At 58.4% G+C, this 23,565-nt stretch overlaps 3 protein-coding genes across 6 annotated transcripts in view; 1 reads left to right on the top strand and 2 right to left on the bottom strand.

Moving 5' to 3' along the window:
* Positions 1–4,694, top strand: part of LOC115385443 (transient receptor potential cation channel subfamily V member 1-like) — a 14,810-nt gene extending 10,116 nt beyond the window's left edge. The window contains exons 14-17 of the mRNA XM_030087440.1: positions 545–858; positions 932–1,056; positions 1,616–1,710; positions 4,447–4,694. Of these exons, the coding sequence (XP_029943300.1) occupies positions 545–858; positions 932–1,056; positions 1,616–1,710; positions 4,447–4,532 (620 nt within the window). The 3' untranslated portion in view covers positions 4,533–4,694. The remainder of the gene's footprint in view (positions 1–544; positions 859–931; positions 1,057–1,615; positions 1,711–4,446) is intronic.
* Positions 1,731–16,432, bottom strand: LOC115385444 (protein FAM222B-like). Of its 4 annotated transcripts, none has more exons than XR_003931129.1 (4): positions 12,340–12,773; positions 11,573–11,677; positions 5,987–8,162; positions 1,731–1,786 (listed from the first exon to the last, which is right to left on the bottom strand). XR_003931129.1 is itself a non-coding variant. In XM_030087443.1 (4 exons), the coding sequence occupies exons 2-4, from the start codon at positions 11,652–11,654 to the stop codon at positions 6,079–6,081; spliced, it is 1,959 nt and encodes a 652-aa protein (XP_029943303.1). In that variant the 5' UTR covers positions 11,655–11,677; positions 12,340–12,774; the 3' UTR covers positions 5,737–6,078. The 4 variants fall into 4 exon arrangements, 3 of the variants coding, with proteins under 3 accessions (XP_029943303.1, XP_029943302.1, XP_029943301.1); XM_030087443.1 differs by lacking the exon at positions 1,731–1,786 and having other exon boundaries at positions 5,737–7,415; positions 7,623–8,162; positions 12,340–12,774; XM_030087442.1 differs by lacking the exons at positions 1,731–1,786; positions 12,340–12,773 and adding an exon at positions 16,341–16,432 and having other exon boundaries at positions 5,737–8,162.
* The window catches only part of LOC115385445 (flotillin-2-like), a 12,635-nt gene continuing 4,900 nt past the window's right edge, over positions 15,831–23,565 (bottom strand). The window contains exons 4-11 of the mRNA XM_030087444.1: positions 23,287–23,410; positions 22,840–22,958; positions 22,298–22,411; positions 22,107–22,226; positions 21,809–22,023; positions 21,512–21,695; positions 20,961–21,110; positions 15,831–16,446 (exon numbers count right to left, since the gene is read on the bottom strand). Coding sequence (XP_029943304.1) covers positions 16,414–16,446; positions 20,961–21,110; positions 21,512–21,695; positions 21,809–22,023; positions 22,107–22,226; positions 22,298–22,411; positions 22,840–22,958; positions 23,287–23,410 — 1,059 coding nt within the window. The 3' untranslated portion in view covers positions 15,831–16,413. The remainder of the gene's footprint in view (positions 16,447–20,960; positions 21,111–21,511; positions 21,696–21,808; positions 22,024–22,106; positions 22,227–22,297; positions 22,412–22,839; positions 22,959–23,286; positions 23,411–23,565) is intronic.

Genomic DNA, 23,565 nt, shown 5'->3' on the forward strand with positions numbered 1-23,565 from the left:
GGGGTCTGAGGGGGTCTGGAGGGGGGTCTGGGGGGGTTCTGAAGGGGGTCTGGAGGGGGGTCTGGGGGGGTCTGGGGGGGTCTGAGGGGGTCTGGAGGGGGGTCTGGGGGGGTCTGGGGAGGTCTGGGGAGCCGCTCACCATAAACAGCCATCCAATCACTAAAGTGCCACATCTGAAGGTCCGTCCAGACGGGGAGACGCCACGGCGGCTCAGGGACAGTCCAGATGTCTCCTCTTCCACACTGGAGCCAGGAGACACTCTGCCTGTCCCAGGTCTTCAGGACCAGCAGCGGTCTCAGGCCCTGGACTCTGAAGGAGCTATCGGTCCCTCAAACAGGGGGGTGAGGGACTCTGTGTGCCGGGTTCTCCGTGTTCCGGGTGCAGAGCCTGACCTTCATCACTTCTCCTTGGTCTCCGTCAGCCATCGTCGCCCTGATGGACAACCCCCCCCTGGCCGGGGCCGGGGCTGGGGCCGGGGCCGGGGCTGGGGCCGGGGCCGGGGCCGGGGCCGGGGCCGGGGCCGGGGCCGGAGCCGGGGCTGGAGCTGGGGCTGGAGCCGGGGCCAGGGCCGGAGCTGGACCCGGGGCCGGGGGACGGAGCTCGGCGGCGGAACCCTTCCAGTGCCGGAAGCCCAGCTTCAACGAGCTGCGCTTCACCAGCCTGGAGCTCTTCAAGTTCACCATCGGCATGGGGGACCTGGAGTTCACCCAGCAGGTCCGGTCCACTCCCGTCTTCTACGTCCTGCTGAGCAGCTACGTCCTGCTCACCTACGTCCTGCTGCTCAACATGCTCATCGCCCTGATGGGGGACACGGTGCAGAGGACGTCCAGGCAGAGCCAGGACATCTGGAACCTGCAGGTGGGGGGGCTGGGGGGCACTGGGGGGGGGACTAGGGGAGACCACTCTTACTCAGACAGGGTCTGGTCCTCAGAGAGCCTTCACCATCCTGGACATGGAGCGGACGCTGCCCCGCTGGCTGAGGACGCTCCTTCAGTCCAGACTGTCCAGGATGATGTCTCTGACCGACGAGGACAACCACTGCCGCACATTTCTCAGGTGACACCACACACACCTGTCCCTCACCTGTCCCTCACCTGTCCCTCACCTGTCTCTCACCTGTCTCTCACCTGTCTCTCACCTGTCCCTCACCTGTTACTCACCTGTCCCTCACCTGTCCCTCACCTGTCTCTCACCTGTCTCTCACCTGTCCCTTGCCTGTCTCTAACCTGTCTCTCACCTGTCTCCTTGCCTGTCTCTCACCTGTTACTCACCTGTCCCTCACCTGTCTCTCACCTGTCTCTCACCTGTCTCTCACCTGTCCCTCACCTGTTACTCACCTGTCCCTCACCTGTCCCTCACCTGTCTCTCACCTGTCTCTCACCTGTCCCTTGCCTGTCTCTAACCTGTCTCTCACCTGTCTCCTTGCCTGTCTCTCACCTGTTACTCACCTGTCCCTCACCTGTCCCTCACCTGTCTCTCACCTGTCTCTCACCTGTCCCTTGCCTGTCTCTAACCTGTCTCTCACCTGTCTCCTTGCCTGTCTCTCACCTGTTACTCACCTGTCCCTCACCTGTCCCTCACCTGGGCCCCCTGGGGACTTGTCCTCGGCCTTCAGGGTGGAGGAGACGGACTGGAGACAGTGGAGGTCTGAGCTTCATGTGATCAGAGAGGAGGACCCCGAAGACCACATGCCTGAAGACACTCCTGCTGGTAGGCTGCACACACACACACACACACACACACACACACACACACACACACACACACACACACACACACACACACAAACCAGAATGTGTCAACATGACATTAATAGCATTTCTGTCCCATGGCTCTTTTCATCATCAATCAGCAGGAACGACGGGTTTTAGAGGTTTTAGAGGGTTTAGAGGTTTTAGAGGGTTTAGAGGGTTTAGAGGTTTTAGAGGTTTTAGAGGGTTTAGAGGTTTTAGAGGTTTTAGAGGTTTTAGAGGGTTTAGAGGGTTTAGAGGTTTTAGAGGTTTTAGAGGGTTTAGAGGGTTTAGAGGTTTTAGAGGTTTTAGAGGTTTTAGAGGGTTTAGAGGGTTTAGAGGTTTTAGAGGTTTTAGAGGTTTTAGAGGGTTTAGAGGTTTTAGAGGGTTTAGAGGTTTTAGAGGGTTTAGAGGTTTTAGAGGGTTTAGAGGTTTTAGACGTTTTAGAGGTTTTAGAGGTTTTAGAGGTTTTAGAGGGTTTAGAGGGTTTAGAGGGTTTAGAGGTTTTAGAGGGTTTAGAGGGTTTAGAGGGTTTAGAGGTTTTAGAGGGTTTAGAGGTTTTAGAGGGTTTAAAGGTTTTAGAGGGTTTAGAGGTTTTAGAGGGTTTAGAGGGTTTAAAGGTTTTAGAGGGTTTAGAGGTTTTAGAGGGTTTAGAGGGTTTAGAGGGTTTAAAGGTTTTAGAGGGTTTAGAGGTTTTAGAGGGTTTAAAGGTTTTAGAGGGTTTAGAGGTTTTAGAGGGTTTAGAGGTTTTAGAGGGTTGAGAGGGTTTAAAGGTTTTAGAGGTTTTAGAGGGTTTAGAGGTTTTAGAGGGTTTAGAGGTTTTAGAGGTTTTAGAGGGTTTAGAGGTTTTAGAGGGTTTAAAGGTTTTAGAGGGTTTAGAGGTTTTAGAGGGTTTAGAGGTTTTAGAGGTTTTAGAGGGTTTAGAGGTTTTAGAGGGTTTAGAGGTTTTAGAGGGTTTAAAGGTTTTAGAGGGTTTAGAGGTTTTAGAGGGTTTAGAGGGTTTAGAGGGTTTAGAGGTTTAGAGGGTTTAGAGGGTCTAGAGGGTTTAGAGGGTTTAGAGGTTTTAGAGGGTTTAGAGGGTTTAGAGGTTTTAGAGGGTTTAGAGGGTTTAGAGGGTTTAGAGGGTTTAGAGGGTTTAGAGGTTTTAGAGGGTTTAGAGGGTTTAGAGGGTTTACCGGAAACGAGCTGCTTCAGTAAAGAACTTCCTGCTGGAAGCTTCTTCATTTACATGGAATTTTAAAAGCACTGAACTCTGAAAATCCACAACGTGTTGTTGCTGAATCTTCAGTAGAGCACCTGGTCCTGTGCTGCTGCGGTCGTGTTTGCTCTCAGAAGGCAGGGTCTGGACAGGGGGGGGTCTGGACGGGGTGGGGTCTGGACGGGGTGTGGTTTGGACGGGGTGTGGTCTGGACGGGGTGGGGTCTAGACGGGGTGGGGTCTGGAGGGGGTGGGGTCTAGACGGGGTGGGGTCTGGAGGGGGTGTGGTCTGGACGGGGTGGGGTCTGGAGGGGGTGTGGTCTGGATCGGGGGGTGGTCTGGACGGGGTGTGGTCTGGACGGGGTGTGGTCTGGACGGGGTGGGGTCTGGAGGGGGTGTGGTCTGGACGGGGTGTGGTCTGGACGGGGTGGGGTCTGGAGGGGGTGGGGTCTGGACGGGGTGTGGTCTGGACGTTGTGTGGTCTGGAGCGGGTGGGGTCTGGAGGGGGTGTGGTCTGGACGGGGTGGGGTCTGGACGGGGTGTGGTCTGGATGGGGTGGGGTCTGGACGGGGTGGGGTCTGGAGGGGGTGGGGTCTGGACGGGGTGGGGTCTGGAGGGGGTGTGGTCTGGACGGGGTGGGGTCTGGACGGGGTGTGGTCTGGATGGGGTGTGGTCTGGACGGGGTGTGGTCTGGACGGGGTGTGGTCTGGACGGGGTGGGGTCTGGACGGGGTGTGGTCTGGACGGGGTGTGGTCTGGACGGGGTGGGGTCTGGACGTTGTGTGGTCTGGAGGGGGTGGGGTCTGGACGGGGTGGGGTCTGGAGGGGGTGGGGTCTGGACGGGGTGTGGTCTGGACGGGGTGTGGTCTGGATGGGGTGGGGTCTGGACGGGGTGGGGTCTGGAGGGGGTGGGGTCTGGACGGGGTGGGGTCTGGAGGGGGTGTGGTCTGGAGGGGGTGTGGTCTGGACGGGGTGGGGTCTGGACGGGGTGAGGTCTGGACGGGGTGTGGTCTGGACGGGGTGTGGTCTGGACGGGGTGGGGTCTGGACGGGGTGTGGTCTGGACGGGGTGTGGTCTGGACGGGGTGGGGTCTGGACGGGGTGTGGTCTGGACGGGGTGTGGTCTGGACGGGGTGGGGTCTGGACGGGGTGTGGTCTGGACGGGGTGTGGTCTGGACGGGGTGGGGTCTGGACGGGGTGTGGTCTGGACGGGGTGGGGTCTGGACGTTGTGTGGTCTGGAGGGGGTGGGGTCTGGATCGGGGGGTGGGGTCTGGACGGGGTGGGGTCTGGATGGGGTGTGGTCTGGACGGGGTGTGGTCTGGATCGGGGGGTGGTCTGGACGGGGTGGGGTCTGGATCGGGGGGTGGTCTGGACGGGGTGGGGTCTGGACGGGGTGGGGTCTGGACGGGGTGTGGTCTGGATCGGGGGGTGGTCTGGACGGGGTGGGGTCTGGACGGGGTGGGGTCTGGATCTGTGTGGTGGATCTGGGACCCTGAGCTGAATGTGTTCTGACTCTTCAGGTACGACCTTTAACCTGAACCTGCTCCTGAGGAGGATCCGGTCCAGAGGAGGCCGGCGGCGGCGGGACGCTCCGGCTGCACCGTGACGGCGCCTCCAGGCGGCGGCGGGACACAGCTTCAGGAAACGTTCATGTTCTCCTTCTGAAACCAGCTGTGTGTGTGTGTGTGTGTGTGTGTGTGTGTGTGTGTGTGTGTGTGTGTTCCAGTTTAATAATAATAATAATAAAGCATTGGTTTTATATAGCACTTTTCAGGACACTCAAAGACACTTTACATTGCATTCTTCATTCCCTCCATACTGGGTGGTGGTAAGCTGCTGCTGTAGCCACAGCTGTCCTGGGGGGGGCAGACTGACAGAAGCGAGGCTGCCAGTCTGCGCCATCGGCCCCTCCCACCACCACCAACCATTCACTCTCACAACTTTCATGCTAGGCAACGTGGGTGAAGTGTCTTGCCCAAGGACACAATGACAGTTTTACGCCTGCGGGAGCGGGGATCGAACCGCCAACCTTCCGGTTATAAGACGACCTGCTCTACCAACTGAGCTGCTGAATTAAAAATGAGCATGAAGGTGAAAAACTGAAGCAGAGCCTAATGATCAGTGAGCAGTGGCTGTGAACTCTGATGACCTAACAGCCAGCTAGCACCATGCTAACAGCCTGTTAGCACCATGCTGGCAGCCAGCTAGCACCATGCTAACAGGCTGCTAGCACCATGCTGGCAGCCAGCTAGCACCATGCTAACAGGCTGCTAGCACCATGCTGGCAGCCAGCTAGCACCATGCTAACAGGCTGCTAGCACCATGCTGGCAGCCAGCTAGCACCATGCTAACAGGCTGCTAGCACCATGCTGGCAGCCAGCTAGCACCATGCTAACAGGCTGCTAACACCATGCTGGCAGCCAGCTAGCACCATGCTAACAGGCTGCTAGCACCATGCTGGCAGCCAGCTAGCACCATGCTAACAGGCTGCTAGCACCATGCTGGCAGCCAGCTAGCACCATGTTAACAGACTGCTAGCACCATGCTAGGCAGCCAGCTAGCAGCCTGTTAGCAGCCAGCTAGCACCATGCTAGCAGCCAGCTAGCACTATGCTAGCACACATCAGGTGTCAGTGGGGACCCCCTCTGGTCAGGAGTGGAGTGTTGTTCTTCGTGGTTCCAGTCAGCAGATGGTGGACCAACATGAGAACCAGGAGGTTTTCAGAGTATTGCCGTGGAAACGTGGAAAAGTCCAAGACCCCCCCAAAGAAAAAAAAAAAAAAAACATCAACCGGAGACGCTGACTGCGTTTACAAACTTTATTTCATTGGGGAATGTTTGTGCAAGACTTCTTCTCCCTGAAGGTTCGGCAAAACTGAAGAATCACATTTTCACAGAGTACAGCCCCCCCCCCCCCCCCCCCCCCCGAGGCCACGGAACCTGGAGAACCAACGTCTCACTCTGGAGCCAATGAGCCAGGCTGCGGGGGGGGGGGGGGGGGGGCGTCTCTGCAGGACTTCACACTGCTTCAGTAGTTTCTATTGGTTCTCCATCAGATTCTCACACACACACACACACACACACACACACCCGAGGAGCAGAGAGGGTCTCTGGCTTCAGTCCTCTGAACTGCCAGTGTGGTGGAAGAAACTCCTAACAGTATCCGGGGTGATGGCCGTGCACGCCGCCGTGCACGCCGCCGTGCACGCCGCCGGGCTGCTGGCGGCGCAGGGCGGCGCGGTGCATCTTCTCCATCAGGCCGGCGCTCTGCTCGGGGAAGCCGGGCAGCTGGAAGTCCTCGGACGGCAAGTCCCCGTCCTGCAGGGGGGGGCCCGGCCGGTACTTTGCCCCCAGGACGCGGTCTCTCTGGAAGGCCCCCGCGGGGCCCCCGTCGGTCCAGGGGGGCTGCGGGTACTGGCCGTTCGCGTAGGGCCCGGCCCCCTCGGGGCGGCTGGCGGGGGAGGGGGGCTGCGGGTTCTCCGCCGGGCGCTGCAGAGCGAAGCCCCGGGCGGCGGCGGGCGGCGTGTGGGCGTGGCCGAGGCCGCGGGGGGGGAAGGCGCCGTCGGCCAGAGGCTCCATGCGGGGGTTCTTGCAGGGGAGGGCCCCCTCGGGGGGGTGCTGCGTGTGCGCCATCTGATGCTGCGCCCAGCAGCGATGCAGCTCCTGCAGCCGCCGCCATTCGGCGTCCGCGGCGCCGGACGGAGGGGGCGGGGCGGCGCCGGGGGCCTGAGGGGGGGTCTGGTCGGGGGGGCCCGCCGGGAGACCGCCGGGGGGGTGCTGGGAGGACACCCGGGAGCTGGCGTTGATCAGCAGGTTGCGGCTGATGGGGCTGGGGTTGGCGATCTGGCCCTCGCAGACCGAGGTGCCCCCCCCCCCGGCGCGGGCGCGGCACAGCCGGTGGATCTGGGTCACGATGCTGCTCAGGTCGGCGGGCCGGTTCTGCGGGCCGGCGGCCAGCGACAGCGGGATGGTGGAGGTGGACACCGTCACGTTGGGCGGGGCGTCGGCGTCGGGGAGCCTGCGGGGGCCGTACGGTCCGGCGGGGGGCTGCTGGAGGCCGCCCGGCGCCTGAGGGGGGGCCGGCGGACCCCCCGGCACCTGGCCGTGCTGCAGAGCTCCGTCAGACATGTGGCACAGATCCTGAGAGCCTCCCTGGGGAGGGGGAAGACCCTGGTGGGGGGCCTGACGCTTCAGGGTCGGCAGGTGAGACAGACGCTGCTGTGGTGCCACCGGCGGACCCGGCAGACCCGCTGGACCCGGGAGACCTGCTGGACCCGGCAGACCCGCTGGACCCGGGAGACCTGCTGGACCCGGGAGACCCGCTGGACCCGGGAGACCTGCTGGACCCGGCAGACCCGCTGGACCCGGCAGACCCGCTGGACTGGGGAGACCTGCTGGACCCGGTAGACCCAGCGGACCTGATGGAACCGGTAGGCCCGCTGGACCCGGGAGACCCGCTGGACCCGGCAGGCCCGCTGGACCCGGCAGACCTGCTGGACCCGGTAGACCCGCTGGACCCGGGAGACCCGCTGGACCCGACAGGCCCGCTGGACCCGGGAGACCCGCTGGAGCCGGCAGACCCGCTGGAGCCGGCAGGCCCGCTGGACCGGGGAGACCTGCTGGACCCGGTAGACCCAGCGGACCTGATGGAACCAGTAGGCCTGCTGGACCCGGTAGGCCTGCTGGACCCAGTAGACCTGCTGGACCCGGTAGACCTCGTGGACCGGGCGGACCCGTTGAACCCGGTAGACCCTGCTGCCTCTGCAGCCCCGGGGGCTGAGGGGGTCTCTGAGCCATACCTCTCTGCTGCAGGCTGTGGGCGGCCCGGGGGGGCTGCGGGTGGACCGGGGCCCGGGGGGGCTGCGGGTGGACCCCGCCCCGCCCCTCCGGTACCTGAGGGGGGGTTAAAGTGCTGTGAGCGGCGTGCGACCCGCCGTGAGGGTTCATGGCTGCTCTGCGTATCCTGTCCGGCTCTTGGACGCCTTGGGGGGGCGCCGGGAGGACGGCCAGCAGGCCCCCTCTGGCGCCGGCCGGAGGGGGGTAGGGGCTGTGGCGCTGGACGGACGGGGACGTGTCCAGCCCGTTGACCGTGCGGCGGACGTGCTTCCTCTGAGGGACTCGGACGCTGCCGGCGAAGATCTGGACCGTCAGAGGCTCGGCGGAAACTCTGCTAGCAAAGGCGTCCAACTGCGCTGGCGATGGGCGGCCGGCAGATCTCCTCCTCCGGGTAGATTCCCCTGGAAGGACAACAGATCACCGCTAGGTCAAAGTACAACCAGAGGACCGAGACTCTGAGGACCAGAGACTGGATCAACACCCGTCTAGCATGTAATCTGTAAAACTACAGAGAGCAGAGCGAGCTCCACGCTCCCTGACACACTCCAGAGAAAGAAGATCCAACACGATCACTGGAGAGAGAAGCTCCAACACGATCACTGGAGAGAGAAGCTCCAACACGATCAATGGAGAGAGAAGATCCAACACGATCACTGGAGAGAGAAGCTCCAACACGATCAATGGAGAGAGAAGATCCAACACGATCACTGGAGAGAGAAGCTCCAACACGATCAATGGAGAGAGAAGATCCAACACGATCACTGGAGAGAGAAGATCCAACACGATCCACTGGAGAGAGAAGCTCCAACACGATCACTGGAGAAAGAAGATCCAACACGATCACTGGAGAAAGAAGATCCAACACGATCACTGGAGAGAGAAGCTCCAACACGATCACTGGAGAGAGAAGCTCCAACACGATCACTGGAGAGAGAAGCTCCAACACGATCACTGGAGAAAGAAGATCCAACACGATCACTGGAGAGAGAAGCTCCAACACGATCACTGGAGAGAGAAGCTCCAACACGATCACTGGAGAGGGAAGATCCAACACGATCACTGGAGAGAGAAGCTCCAACACGATCACTGGAGAGAGAAGATCCAACACGATCACTGGAGAGGGAAGATCCAACACGATCACTGGAGAGAGAAGCTCCAACACGATCACTGGAGAGAGAAGCTCCAACACGATCACTGGAGAGAGAAGATCCAACACGATCACTGGAGAGGGAAGATCCAACACGATCACTGGAGAGGGAAGATCCAACACGATCACAGGGAGCTGGTCTCTGAGGACCGTGCCGGTCTTGGTCACTGAGTAAGCGTCCAGCGTCTGGTGCCGGTCTGGGTCTGGCCTGACCCAGGTCCTGGTCCAGGACGTCAGTCGAGCTCCCAGCCTCCAGGAGGTGGACAGGGTCCCCGACCTCGGGTCGGTCGTCTCCAGCAACGTCTCCCGAGACGCCGGACTGAACAAGGTATGGACAGGGACGTCCGCCCGACGAAGTGCGTCTGGGACAGCTCCATGCTGACCCCCAACACCAGGCCTGGTCCAGCAGTGGAGCCTGGACTCTCCAGTCCTGTCAAGACCGGCACTGGAGGCTGTCCACCAGCGCTGCCTCCGCAGACCGCTGGACATCACTTGGCAGGACATGTCTCCAACATGGACGTCCTGCCAGAGCAGATGTGTCCAGTATGTCTTCCATCCTGACCCAGAGATGCTCACCAAGGCTGGACCATGTCCCCAAAGACTGACTGTCTGGGAGCTGGCTGCTGGAGACAGGTCAAAGGGACGTCCAGCTCTCAGGGTCGAGGACATTTGCAAGCGTGACCTCAAGGCCGGAGACCCGGACCCCTCCGACCTGGACTCAGCCGCCTCCGACCACTCTGCCTGGACCTCCATCCAGGATGTCCTCAGACCAGCAGAGGACAGAAAAGACACCCGCTGGGGGGACGACACTCCACAGACCGTTGACGCCCCTCCCCCACTGCAGAGACTTCATCTGTAGATGCTGATCCGGGATCTGCAGATCCCAGATCAGCCTCTACAGCCACAGCCCTGACCCAAGACCCACAGCTCAAAACCCCCAGGATCTCCCACAGGATCCCTCCCAGGATCCCCATAGGATCCCTCTGAAGGATCCTCCCAGGACTCTCCCAGGATCCCTCCCCAGGATCCTCCCAGGATCCCTCCCCAGGATCCTCCCAGGATGCCTCCCAGGACTCTCCCAGGATGCCTACCCAGGATCCTCCCAGGATTCCTCCCGAGGATCCTCCCAGGACTCTCCCAGGATCCTCCCAGAACTCTCCCAGGATCCTCCCAGAACTCTCCCAGGATCCCTACCCAGGATTCCTCCCTAGGATCCTCCCAGGATCCCTACCCAGGATCCTCCCAGGATCCCTACCCAGGATCCTCCCAGGACTCTCCCAGGATCCCTACCCAGGATCCTCCCAGGATTCCTCCCTAGGATCCTCCCAGGACTCTCCCAGGATCCCTCACAAGGATCCTCCCAGAATCCCTCCCCAGGATCACCCCAGGATCCTATCAGAATCCATCCCCACGACCACCCCCAGGATCCTCCCAGGTCCATGGAACCAGCAACACCAGCCGTTCTCATACTGGAACCTTTGTTCTGTCTCAACCACTGTCTCAGGCCACATGTCCAGTTCCCTCGGTTCCACCGGATCCACTGGATCCCTCGGTTCCACCGGATCCCCTGGTTCCGCTGTGAAGCTGCTCATACATTCACTACGGCTTTTCTCACAGTTCTTTCATTTGGTGTCTGTAAAATAAGTCACGCTAGCCTGTGAACTGCTAACGGTAGCAGTAAAAAGCTAGCTAGCTAGTGGCGTCTCTCCTCCAGCTTGTTGGCCTGTTTCCATGGCAACCGGTCTCTGCTGCTGTAACTGTGGGTTTTCCTTTCCCACCATCCTCACACCGCCCTGCTGGTCCTCTCCTGCAGAAGGAGAACCGACTGGAGGAACCGATCAGGAACCACCACAGTAACGCTATACAGACTGGAGGAGGAGGAAGAGGAGGAGGAGGAGGAGGAAGAGGAGGAGGAGGAGGAGGAGGAAGAGGAAGAGGAGGAGGAAGAGGAGGAAGAGGAGGAGGAAGAGGAGGAGGAGGAGGAGGAAGAAGAGGGGGAGGAGGAGGAGGAGGAGGAGGAGGAGGAGGAAGAGGAGGAGGAGGAGGAGGGAGGAGGAGGAAGAAGAGGGGGAGGAGGAGGAGGAGGAAGAAGAGGGGGAGGAGGAGGAGGAGGAAGAAGAGGGGGAGGAGGAGGAGGAAGAGGAGGAGGAGGAGGAAAAGGAGGTGAATACGGTGACTGATTTTTCTAAACGTTCTGATTGGTTCTCGGTGCTTCTGTCTACACCTGCAGACGTTCCAGATGAAAGCAGACCAGCTGGTAGAACCGGGCGCCATGGCAACGTCCTCACTGTCTTCTGTCTCCTGACGTCTGCTGCAGCACAGATCCTAAATCAGAGAGAGCGCTCACTCCCTCCACTCCGCTGTCAGTCCGCCGTCTCACACAGCCAATCACAGACCCGCAGTGATCCCCGAGGTCCACCGCATGGCGTCCCGTCCCCACCGGCTGAACCAGAACGGAGACGTCGCCGAGACCGAGACAACGCCAGCCTCGTGTCTGAAGACCAGTCCTGACTGAAACCTGTCTGTCTTCCTAGTTATCTCTGCTGAAGTCAGGACTGCTCTGTGGTCCTGGTCTTCAGAGTGCACCTCTAGAGGCGTGGTTCTGTCCCCGACAGTCCCCCCACTGGCACGTCCCAGGAAATGTCCACAACCAGAGGAACTCACATTTCTGAAGCCCAGAGTTCATCTGCGAGCGGGACAGACGTGAGACGGAGGAGTGTCCTGATGCCGGCAGGCAGGCCAGCATGGCAGAGACCCGGGGAGCAGCATCTGTATACACACACACACACACACACACACACACACACACACACACACACACACACACACACACAGAGAACATCAGCGGTTCTGTCTCACTGTCCTCACAGTTCAGAAACATACATGTTAAGTTAATCAGTGACCCTAAATGTCCCAGAGCGGGTGGACTGTCTTTCTGGTCTGTCCTGTCCTAGTCTGTTGTCCAGCTGTGGTCTATCCTGTCCTGCCCAGGTGTGTCCCGTCCTGTCCAGATCTGTCCTGTCCAGGTGTATCCTATCCTGCAGTGTCCAGGTGTGCCCTGTCCTGGTCTGTCCTGTCCTGTCCTGTCTCATCCTGTCCTCAGGACCCCGCCCAGGGTGGAGCGGGACAGAATGGGGGTGGGGTTCCAGGAGGAAAAGTTCCTGTTTGCTGATAGTCAGATGAAACGTGGCTAGAGGACATGAGGACAGAGACAGACCGTCCCCGGCCGGCGTGTGTCAGACGCTACATCGTGCAGCTCGCGGTGGGTCTGTCCTCGCGGGACACGCTGGTGGACTGGAGGACCTGAGCCCGGAGGGAGTCTCACGAGCCTCTTTGTGCTTCTTGTCAACAGGCCAGCTGCTCCGGAAAGTCCCGCTCGCACGCGCACCCTGCCCCCCCCCCCCCCCAACCGGAAGCACGCGCATACTTACTCCTCACAGCGCTACGAGCACGAGGACTTCATGTTGTGGAGACCGACAGTGGACAAAAGTGAAAAATAAGAAGAGGCCATCCAGAGTGGAGGCTCTTCCTGCTGCTAACCGGCTAGCAGCTGCAGCTAACGCGCATGCGCACAGCCACAGGACCCCGGAACCGCAGCTGTTAGGTGGTGATGGTGAACGCCTGTCCGATAATAAGAGGCACCGACATCAGAAACCACTCAATATTTAACCGAAAACTCTTTTAAACTTCAAATACCGCGAACATTTAATGCACGACGATGTCCTCATAGAAGTAACACGTCTGTAGTATGAACGGTCAGGCTGACGCTCTTTTATTATCATTAATTCACTCCAGACACGTCAAAATGCAAATACCCACGATAAGAGAAAATGTCTATTTCTACTTATTTACACACACACACACACACACACACACACACACACACACACACACACACACACACACGCAGTCCTGTATTTCTATCCTTGTGGGGACCTTCCATTGACTCCCATTCATGTCTAGCCCCTAACCCTGACCCTTACCCTAACCCTAACCCACACCACAACAAAGCCTAACCCTAAAGAAATGTTTTTGCACTTTTACTTTTTTCAGTAACAACAACATGGTCAAGAAAACACTGTTTCTCCTACTTAGGACCGGAAAAAGGTCCCCACAAGGCACGTCGTTCCACGTTTTGCTATCCTTGTGGGGACATTTGGCCCCAACAAGGATAGAAATACAAGAACACACACACACACACACACACACACACACACACACACACACACACACACACACACGCTTATGTACTGAACATACATGTAACAAATATAACTAATTCATCATACCTGCCAATCATTCAGATGACACACCACTCCCCAAATTCACATGCACACAGCCACACACCTGGATATAAATAGCCGATCACAGAGTCCTAGTAAGTGTCAGACAGCCGCCCCTCTCCGGTCAAGTGTCAAAACGACTCAGAGTGTCAGTAAGAGTTAATTGAGTTGATAAGATGAACGTGCTGAAAGGGACTGATGGCAGAAATACAGGTTTCAAGAAAAGCAAAGAAATCCCTGTCAGAAAGCCCACAGAAAACCCACACATGCATCAGAAGAACATGCAAACTCCAGATGGAAGTAGGCCTGTTTTTGAAGTAAGGACCTCCTTATTGTGAGGTGAAAGTGCTGAACACCGTGAAGTCAGTGAGAACTTTATTATTCACAGGTTAACAACATGACAGAAGAGAAGAGAAGCAGAGTTTGGGTGGGGGTTCTTCTGACCCGGAGGGAGCAGAGGGAGAAAACCACAAACAGCAGATTGATGGCAGCTTGATTTATTCACCACATATTAAAGAGTGAGCAGGTTATTCTGCATACACACAGATGACATGCAGCAAGAGCATACAACAGCTCACGGCTGTTTGAGATGTTCAGTGAAGGGAGTGAGGATGAGGAACACACACACACACACACACACACACACACACACACACTCTAACAGTCTACATCGTCTGTTCACTTAGACTGTGTGTTTGTTCAGGTACACGACAAAAAGTGAAACCTGCAGGTCAGAGGAGCTCCTCATGTCACTGTCAGCTCACCTGGATCAATAAACACATCAGCTGATCTCATTCACCTGGATCAACACAGGCATCAGCTGCTGGGATCAGTGATGAGCTGTAAGGCCTCACTCACACACACGCGGCTGTGCGGCGGACCTGTCCGGGTTTGCACGGTGTCTGCGCGGAAAAGTCAGAACTGCATGCAGACAGATCAGTCCTTTCACACTCCCCGCGCGTGGCCCGTTCAGATCCGCGCGGCGGTTTCTAAATAGAAATCAAGTCTATTTTTCTGCGCGGTCTTGAGCGGGCTGTGCGCGGCGTCCCGTTGAAACCAACGGCATAAACACACATCTCGTGTCAGCTAGGCTTTCTATGCAGCATTGAGCTCCTGTCTGCCACAGACTGGTCTACATCAGAGGCTTCCAGGGTTCTGCTCTGTCTGGTTTTCCGCGGTTTGGAGCGAGTCCCACTGGAAACAATGAAGACAGGGCCTAGATGTCATATATGCAGATATATGTTCCGTTTGAATTTACTATTCGGCGCAGTTGAGAGGAGCGCGTGTCTAGATACACATATCTAGAGCTCTATATGTACAGGTCTATGCCGGAGCTATGAAGCCGCATTGTGTTGTGTGTTTTTAACTCCCGATGCTGATGCACGGTTTTGGATGCCTTCTCTTGGGAATAAACATCCTTTCACTTCCAAAACGCCTCTGGAGTTACTTGAAACATATTACACTAGTAGCCCGTTGCCGCGGACAACCCGCTCACGCAGACCGCGCCGGCATGTGTGATTGAGGCCTAAGGACCGACCTGCAGCCTGCAGAGTCCACATGAAGGACGGCTCATCAATCAGGAAATGACTGACCACTGAGATCGATACTACAGTTTCAATGGTTACGTTTGATCTGATCTCTGCACAAACACCACAGGAGGACCAGTCAGATGGAGACCCTCTGACCTCATCTGACCTCCATCTGACCTCATCTGACCTCCATCTGACCTCATCTGACCTCCATCTGACCTCCATCTGACCTCATCTGACCTCCATCTGACTTCCATCTGACCTCCATCTGACTTCCATCTGACCTCATTTGACCTCCATCTGACCTCCATCTGACCTCATCTGACCTCCATCTGACCTCATCTGACCTCCATCTGACTTCCATCTGACCTCATTTGACCTCCATCTGACCTCCATCTGACCTCATCTGACCTGACCTCATCTGACCTCCATCTGACCTCATCTGACCTCCATCTGACCTCATCTGACCTCCATCTGACCTCCACCTGACACCATCTGACCTGACCTCATCTGACCACCATCTGACCTCATCTGACCTCCATCTGACCTCATCTGACCTCCATCTGACCTCCACCTGACTTCCATCAGACCTGACCTCTAGCTGACCTCTAGCTGACCTCTGCCCTGAGCCCCTCCATGTTCGTAGCTGTTCAGTGAAATGCGATCCCGACTCTCTCGCCGTCGTTCCTTCTGTTTTCAGCGTCGATCAGTCGAGGCTCCGATGAGCAACGTTTCACAATAAAACACAAATAAGCAGAAACTGCACCACAAGCCAATCACATCACACCTGGACCGAGGCTCCGCCTCCTCTCAGTCCAGGACCAAGGGAGTGAGTGTGAGGAGGGGGGCAGTGAGGGTTCACAGCTTCAGGAGGAGAACCACAACAGCAAGACGGAGAACCGTCAAGTCCACATGAAGAGAGAGAACCCAGAGGAGTCCAGGAGAACCTAGAAGAACCCAGAAGAACCCAGAGGAGTCCAGAAGAACCCAGAGGAGTCCAGAAGACCCTAGAAGAACCCAGAAGTACCTAGAAGAACCCAGAAGACCCCAGAAGAACCCAGAAGAACCTAGAGAAGCCAATAGGAACCCAAGGGAAGCCAGAGGAACCCAGAGGAACCCAGAGGAACCCAGAGGAACCCACGGAATGCACAGGGATCAGTAGAACAGGTCCCAACATGCAGGGTGGAACAGTGACAGAAGAGCAGGTCCTCAGTGGACCATAGACATAAAACTAATAGAATGTGATGAGCCGCTCTACTGAACAGAGAAATAAAATCAATAGAGTCTCAACATGCAGCTGCACCAGACAGAAATGAAACCAACAGAGTCTGACGAGCTGCTCCACTGAACAGAAATAAATAAATTCAATAGAATGTGACGAGCTGCTCCACTGAACAGAAATAAATAAATTCAATAGAGTCTGACGAGCTGCTCCACTGAACAGAAATAAATAAATTCAATAGAATGTGACGAGCTGCTCCACTGAACGAGCCGACAGGAAGAAAAGAAGAGATGTTTGAGCAGCAGTGCATGCAGATGTTCTGGTCCTGTATAAAGTAAGGCACCAGAGGCTTCCAGAATTCACTTGGTATACAGAGTATAGATATAAAACAACAGAACCTTCAAGTGTAAAGGCAGTCTATGAGAGTGCATAACAGAGACTGGAGTCACGTGGAGTCTTGGCCGATGGCGATTAGGACGACTTCATCTGCTGCAGCAGCGGCATCTGTGGAGGAACAAACAGTCACTGCTCCGATCACACTCATCATCCACAGCTTCCATCACAGCGCTCCTGCGGTACACCTTCTCATCTGCTTCTCATCTGCCTCTCAAAGCTTCTCATCTGTTTCTCATCTGCTTCTCATCTGCCTCTCAAAGCTTCTCATCTGTTTCTCATCTGCTTCTTATTAGCTTTTCAACTGTTTCTCAATGCTTCTCATATTCTCATCAGCTTCTCAAAGCTTCTCAGCGTCTCATCTGCTTCTCATCTTCTTCTAATCAGCTTCTCATCAGCTTCTCATCTGTTTCTCATCTTCTTCTCATCTGCTCCTCATCAGCTTCTCATCATCTTCTCATCTTCTTCTCATCAGCTCCTCATCAGCTTCTCATCATCTTCTCATCTTCTTCTCATCAGCTCCTCATCAGCTTCTCATCCATCCCTCATCGGCCCCCAACACTGGCACCACTGATGCCTTCACAGCCCACATCTTGATCTCCAGCGGTTCTCTCGATGTTTCTCCAGCGGTTCCCGTTCCTTGGTTCTGATGTTGTGTCACTGGGGATTGCTCCATGCATCACTACTGCTCTCTTCTCCTGGTTCTCCTGGTTCTCCACCACCACTACGTCAGGCTGGATTTTGAAATCCCTCAGGATCTGGTTTTGGTTGTTCTCCACCCATTTTGGAGTCTTCTCCATCTGGACTCGATGTTCCTGTACACTCTGCCTCAGCCTGGTTTTGGTTCCAGGTCTGCCTTCCTGCCAGCATGGCCCCCTGCTGTGATGTTGTGGACTGTGTCAGGGGTTCCTGTCTCAGTCTGGTTCTGGGTTGTGGTCTAGTGCAGGGTTTCTTCACCCTGGTCCTCGAGGCCCGGTGTCCTGCATGTCTCACCTCTCTCCCAGTTGGAACACACCTGATTGCAATGAGAGCTGATGACTGGGCTGCTTGTAACAAAGCCCAGTCATGAGCTCTCATTGCAATCAGCTGTGTTCCAACTGGGAGAGAGGTGAGACATGCAGGACACCGGGCCTCGAGGACCAGGGTGAAGAAACCCTGGTCTGGAGTGATCCACCCTGGGTTCTTCTGATCTGCTGTTTAGGGCCTGTTCTATCAGAGCCTCTGTGCTCTTTCAGTCCTGCTTTTCCAGCCACTGGTCTGTTCTGTCTCTGTTCTGTCTCTGTTCTCTCTCTGTTCTCTCTCTGTTCTGTCTCTGTTCTGTCTCTGTTCTCTCTCTGTTCTCTCTCTGTTCTCTCTCTGTTCTCTCTCTGTTCTGTCTCTGTTCTGTCTCTGTTCTCTCTCTGTTCTCTCTCTGTTCTGTCTCTGTTCTGTCTCTGTTCTCTCTCTGTTCTCTCTCTGTTCTGTCTCTGTTCTGTCTCTGTTCTCTCTCTGTTCTCTCTCTGTTCTCTCTCTGTCCTGTCTCTGTTCTGTCTCTGTTCTCTCTCTGTTCTGTCTCTGTTCTCTCTCTGTCCTGTCTCTGTTCTGTCTCAGTTCTGTCTCTGTCCTTCAGTCCGTGCTGGAACATGTCCTGTAGGGGTTTGTCTTTCCACCATCCCTCCTCTGGGTCCTGGTTCTCTCGGGGTTCCGCCGTCTGAGGCGTTCACTGAGCAGGTTCTCAGTGGATCATGTTCTGGATGTCTACTTGGAGGGATGATGTTTCGTCCTGGACGGTGGCTTTGACCTTTGACCCTCAGCAGTCCTCGGACTCCAGCCTCAGGACGCTGGACTTGGGGTGGAACCGTTCTGCAGTGTGAGGAGGTTCCTGGTCTTGATGTGGGTCGCTCTCATCTCTTCCAGTGTCCAGCTGGGTAATCTGATTACTGGCAGGACAGACATGCTAATGTCCTGGATTTGATTGTGTTCAGGACCTGTCTCCCCCTCTGTGGCTGACCTCCTGACCTCCTGACCTCCTGACCTCCGGCCTGTGGTCCTCCAGGTCTCTGTACTGGTCTTCCACGTCTCTGATGCTTTCAGGTAGTTCAGCCCTTCAGTCTGGAGCATCTTCCCTCTGACACATCCGTCCACACTGATCCGGTCCCAGGTGTCCCCATGTCCCTGCTGTATGTCCTGGAGAGGGGGATCAGGGAGTCCATGTCCCGCTCACTCAGGACATACAGCTTGATGTGGTCCACGTAGAGGACGACAACCGAGACACGAGAACCGATCCACACCTGCTGCCTCGGCAGACTCAGCAGGACGACAGCTGCAGCTCGCTGGACGGGGGACAGCGGCTCGCTGGACGGGGGACAGCGGCACGCTGGACGGGGGACAGCAGCTCGCTGGACGGGGGACAGCGGCTCGCTGGACGGGGCACAGCGGCTCGCTGGACGGGGGACAGCGGATCGCTGGGGACAGCGGCACGCTGGACGGGGGACAGCGGCACGCTGGACGGGGGACAGCGGCTCGCTGGACGGGGGACAGCGGCACGCTGGACGGGGGACAGCGGCTCGCTGGACGGGGGACAGCGGCTCGCTGGACGGGGGACAGCGGCTCGCTGGACGGGGCACAGCGGCTCGCTGGACGGGGGACAGCGGATCGCTGGGGACAGCGGCACGCTGGACGGGGGACAGCGGCACGCTGGACGGGGGACAGCGGCTCGCTGGACGGGGGACAGCGGCACGCTGGACGGGGGACAGCGGCTCGCTGGACGGGGGACAGCGGCTCGCTGGACGGGGGACAGCGGCTCGCTGGACGGGGGACAGCGGCTCGCTGGACGGGGGACAGCGGCTCGCTGGACGGGGGACAGCGGCACGCTGGACGGGGGACAGCGGCTCGCTGGACGGGGGACAGCGGCTCGCTGGACGGGGGACAGCGGCTCGCTGGACGGGGGACAGCGGCTCGCTGGACGGGGCACAGCGGCTCGCTGGACGGGGGACAGCGGATCGCTGGGGACAGCGGCACGCTGGACGGGGGACAGCGGCACGCTGGACGGGGGACAGCGGCTCGCTGGACGGGGGACAGCGGCACGCTGGACGGGGGACAGCGGCTCGCTGGACGGGGGACAGCGGCTCGCTGGACGGGGGACAGCGGCTCGCTGGACGGGGGACAGCGGCTCGCTGGACGGGGGACAGCGGCTCGCTGGACGGGGGACAGCGGCACGCTGGACGGGGGACAGCGGCTCGCTGGACGGGGGACAGCGGCTCGCTGGACGGGGGACAGCGGCTCGCTGGACGGGGGACAGCGGCTCGCTGGACGGGGGACAGCGGCACGCTGGACGGGGGACAGCGGCTCGCTGGACGGGGGACAGCGGCTCGCTGGACGGGGGACAGCGGCTCGCTGGACGGGGGACAGCGGCTCGCTGGACAGGGCTGGAGGACGCTGGCCCACTGGAGAAGCTGTTGTTGTGAAGTCTTCAGGTGAGACGCTGAAGACCTTCAGAGTCCTTTCACCCGGGGCAGGCTGTGGTGGCGCTCGGGGTCGGTCACTTCCTGTTCTATTTCTCTGTCCAGGAAGCGAGGAGCGTCTCCTGGACAGTCCTCACCGCTCTGCTGTCAAAACTTTTCTCACCAAACGAGAATTTATCTAAACCCAGCGTCTGCCTCGTCTGTCTCCACGTCTGACTGGGACACTCAGCAGGGACAGACACTCCTACTACCAACTACCTACAGTCACTGACCTCTGACCCCTCAGACACTGACCTTTGACCCCTCAGTCACTGACCACTGACCCCTCAGACACTGACCTTTGACCCCTCAGTCACTGACCTCTGACCCCTCAGACACTGACCTTTGACCCCTCAGTCACTGACCACTGACCCCTCAGACACTGACCTTTGACCCCTCAGTCACTGACCTCTGACCCCTCAGACACTGACCTTTGACCCCTCAGTCACTGACCACTGACCCCTCAGACACTGACCACTGACCCCTCAGTCACTGACCTTTGACCCCTCAGACACTGACCTCTGACCCCTCAGACACTGACCTTTGACCCCTCAGTCACTGACCCCTCAGACACTGACCACTGACCCCTCAGACACTGACCTCTGACCCCTCAGTCACTGACCTCTGACCCCTCAGACACTGACTTTTGACCCCTCAGACACTGACCTCTGACCCCTCAGACACTGACCTTTGACCCCTCAGTCACTGACCTTTGACCCCTCAGTCACTGACCTTTGACCCCTCAGTCACTGACCTCTGACCCCTCAGACACTGACCTTTGACTCCTCAGACACTGACCTTTGACCCCTCAGACACTGACCTTTGACCCCTCAGTCACTGACCCCTCAGACACTGACCTCTGACCCCTCAGACACTGACCTCTGACCCCTCAGACACTGACCTCTGACCCCTCAGTCACTGACCTCTGACCCCTCAGACACTGACTTTTGACCCCTCAGACACTGACCTCTGACCCCTCAGACACTGACCTCTGACCCCTCAGTCACTGACCTTTGACCCCTCAGTCACTGACCTTTGACCCCTCAGTCACTGACCTCTGACCCCTCAGACACTGACCTTTGACCCCTCAGACACTGACCTTTGACCCCTCAGACACTGACCTTTGACCCCTCAGACACTGACCTTTGACAGATCCACCCCGGTCAGCGCGTTGACAGAGACAGGAAGTTCGGCCAGCAGGCGGTTGACCTCTCCCGTCACTCGGCTGCCCTCCCCGCTCAGAATCACGATCTCATTGGTCCTCGCCAGCGGAGCGGCCACCTTGGAGGCGATCTGCGGAGACAGGTCAGAGGTTAGTGAAGGTCAGCCGAGGTCAGACGGTGAGGTGAGGGGTGGTCTACTCCTGATCTGGGCGTCTTCCTGGGTTGTGTTCTGTGACGTACGCAGAACGACCGGAATAAAGTCGCCAAGTTTCCATACGATCCGCCTCAGTTCTGAGCATTCGGCCGTTTCCATGGTGATTTCAGAGCAGCGCTGGGCTTCATTCTCATGTCAACACATGGAGTGAGGCTAAGCTAACATGGCTCACACTGGCGGGAAATTCATTCTTCACATTGTTTTCATTCATTCATTCATTCATTCATGCCTTCATCAGATGGCTTTCGTCCCTTCATTGGGATCGGTGTCGGGGTGAGCCCAGCAGGCATCTGAGCGGACGCCTCTGGGAGCGTTACCTTGGGCAGGGCCTCCAGGACCAGGGCGGTCTTGGCGGCGTCTCCGTACTGCTGGTAGGCTTCGGCCTTCAGCCTCATCTTCTCGGCCTCGGCCTTCCCCACGGCCTCCAGGGAGGACGCCTCCGCCTGGCCGATCCTGCGGATCTTCTCCGCCTCCGCCTGAGCGATCAGCACCGTCTTCATCCTGGGACGGAGCCGGACGAGCCGTGAGCGGGGACGGGACCTGGGAGGGGCCGGAGTCCCCCTGGCCCGCCCCGCCCCGCCCCGCCCGCCGCCCCCGCTCCCCCCCCCACTCACTTGAGCCCCTCGGCCAGCTGCTGCATGCGGTAGGCCTCGGCCTCGGCCGGGCGCTTCACCGTGGCGATCAGCTCCTTGTCGGTGCGGGAGATCTCCTTCTCCTCCACGGTGATCTCCTTCCTCCTCTGGACCACCTGGATCTCCAGCTCCTCCAGCCGGATCTTCTGCTGCTCCTTGGCCGCCTGCAGCTCGTAGGCCAGCTGCGCCTCGGCTTTCTGGGAACCGCAGGGAGGGGCCACTCTCATCAGACCTGAAGCCTGGGTTCCAGCAGAGGTCGGGGTTAGGCTCCGCCCCTCACCTTGGTGTTGATCTCCTGGTTGAACGCCGCCTTCTCCAGCTCCAGCTCTCTTTTGGAGTCGGCCATCTTGGTGTCGGCCTGGAACTTCATGTCCATCATCTCCTTCTTGCACTCGGCTTCCTGCGGAAGCGACGGACAGCAGATCAGTCCGCTTCCCCCGCGGCAGAAGCGGCCCGCCGCCGCGTCCTCACCCGTATCCCAGCATCCCTCTCTGCCTCGGCCACGCCGATGTCGGCGTCCCTCCGGACAGCCGCGATCTGGGTCTTCCCCAGGGAGCTCAGGTAGTCCAGCTTATCGTAGACGTCCTGCGAACAGACGGCAGAGCGGAACGCTCAGCTGGAGGAGCCACGGTTTGAACACCGACATTAAACACAATAGAGGATGGTTGGGTTCCAGCTGCTACCGCTGGTCCGGGTTGGGGTCTGGGTTCCAGCGGTTACCGCTGGTCCGGGTTGGGGTCTGGGTTCCAGCGGTTACCGCTGGTCCGGGTTGGGGTCTGGGTTCCAGCGGTTACTGCTGGTCCGGGTTGGGGTCTGGGTTCCAGCGGTTACTGCTGGTCCGGGTTGGGGTCTGGGTTCCAGCGGTTACTGCTGGTCCGGGTTGGGGTCTGGGTTCCAGCGGTTACTGCTGGTCTGGGTTGGGGTCTGGGTTCCAGCGGTTACCGCTGGTCCGGGTTGGGGTCTGGGTTCCAGCGGCGGTCCGGACCCGGGGTCCTGCACGCAGCTGGACTGACCTTGATGGTGAAGCTGAGGATCTCGATGCCCATCCGGCCCACGTCGGGAGCCGCCACGTCCCGCACCAGCTTGGCAAACTGGTCCCGGTCCCGGTAGATCTGCTCCACCGTCAGAGTACCTGCAGGACAAACGCCCATCAGACCGGTCCCCGGTGCCGTCTCCGGGCCGTCCCACAGCTCAGGTGCCAGAACCTGATCCCGAGCGGTTCTGATGAAGGAGCAGGGCTTTCTCACAGCTGGCGTCTGAGCATCAGGAGGGTTCTGTCCAGTCCCCGAACCGCCGCTCACCCCAGAGCCCCTCGTCCTCAAGCAGAACGGCTCCCGGTTCGAGTCCCGGCTGCACCTACCCAGGATGGAGCATAGGACGGCTCCCGGTTCGAGTCCCGGCTGCACCTACCCAGGATGGAGCGCAGGACGGCTCCCGGTTCGAGTCCCGGCTGCACCTACCCAGGATGGAGCGCAGGTGTCCCTCCAGCGTGTGCAGCAGCACCGCCTTGATCTCCAGCACCGACTTCCCCAGGAACTGCTCACAGGCCACGGCCAGCAGGTCCTGCTCCGTCATCACCTTCACCTGGGACACACACACACACACACACACACACACAACTGGAGCAGGGACAGTGGGAAAAAGAGCTGGACCTACTGGACCTGTGTGTGTGTGTGTGTGTGTGTGTGTGTGTGTGTGTGTGTGTGTGTGTGTGTGTGTGTGTGTGTGTGTGTGTGTGT

Source organism: Salarias fasciatus, unplaced genomic scaffold (genome assembly GCF_902148845.1).
Source record: "Salarias fasciatus unplaced genomic scaffold, fSalaFa1.1, whole genome shotgun sequence".
In the NCBI taxonomy this organism is placed as follows: domain Eukaryota; kingdom Metazoa; phylum Chordata; class Actinopteri; order Blenniiformes; family Blenniidae; genus Salarias; species Salarias fasciatus.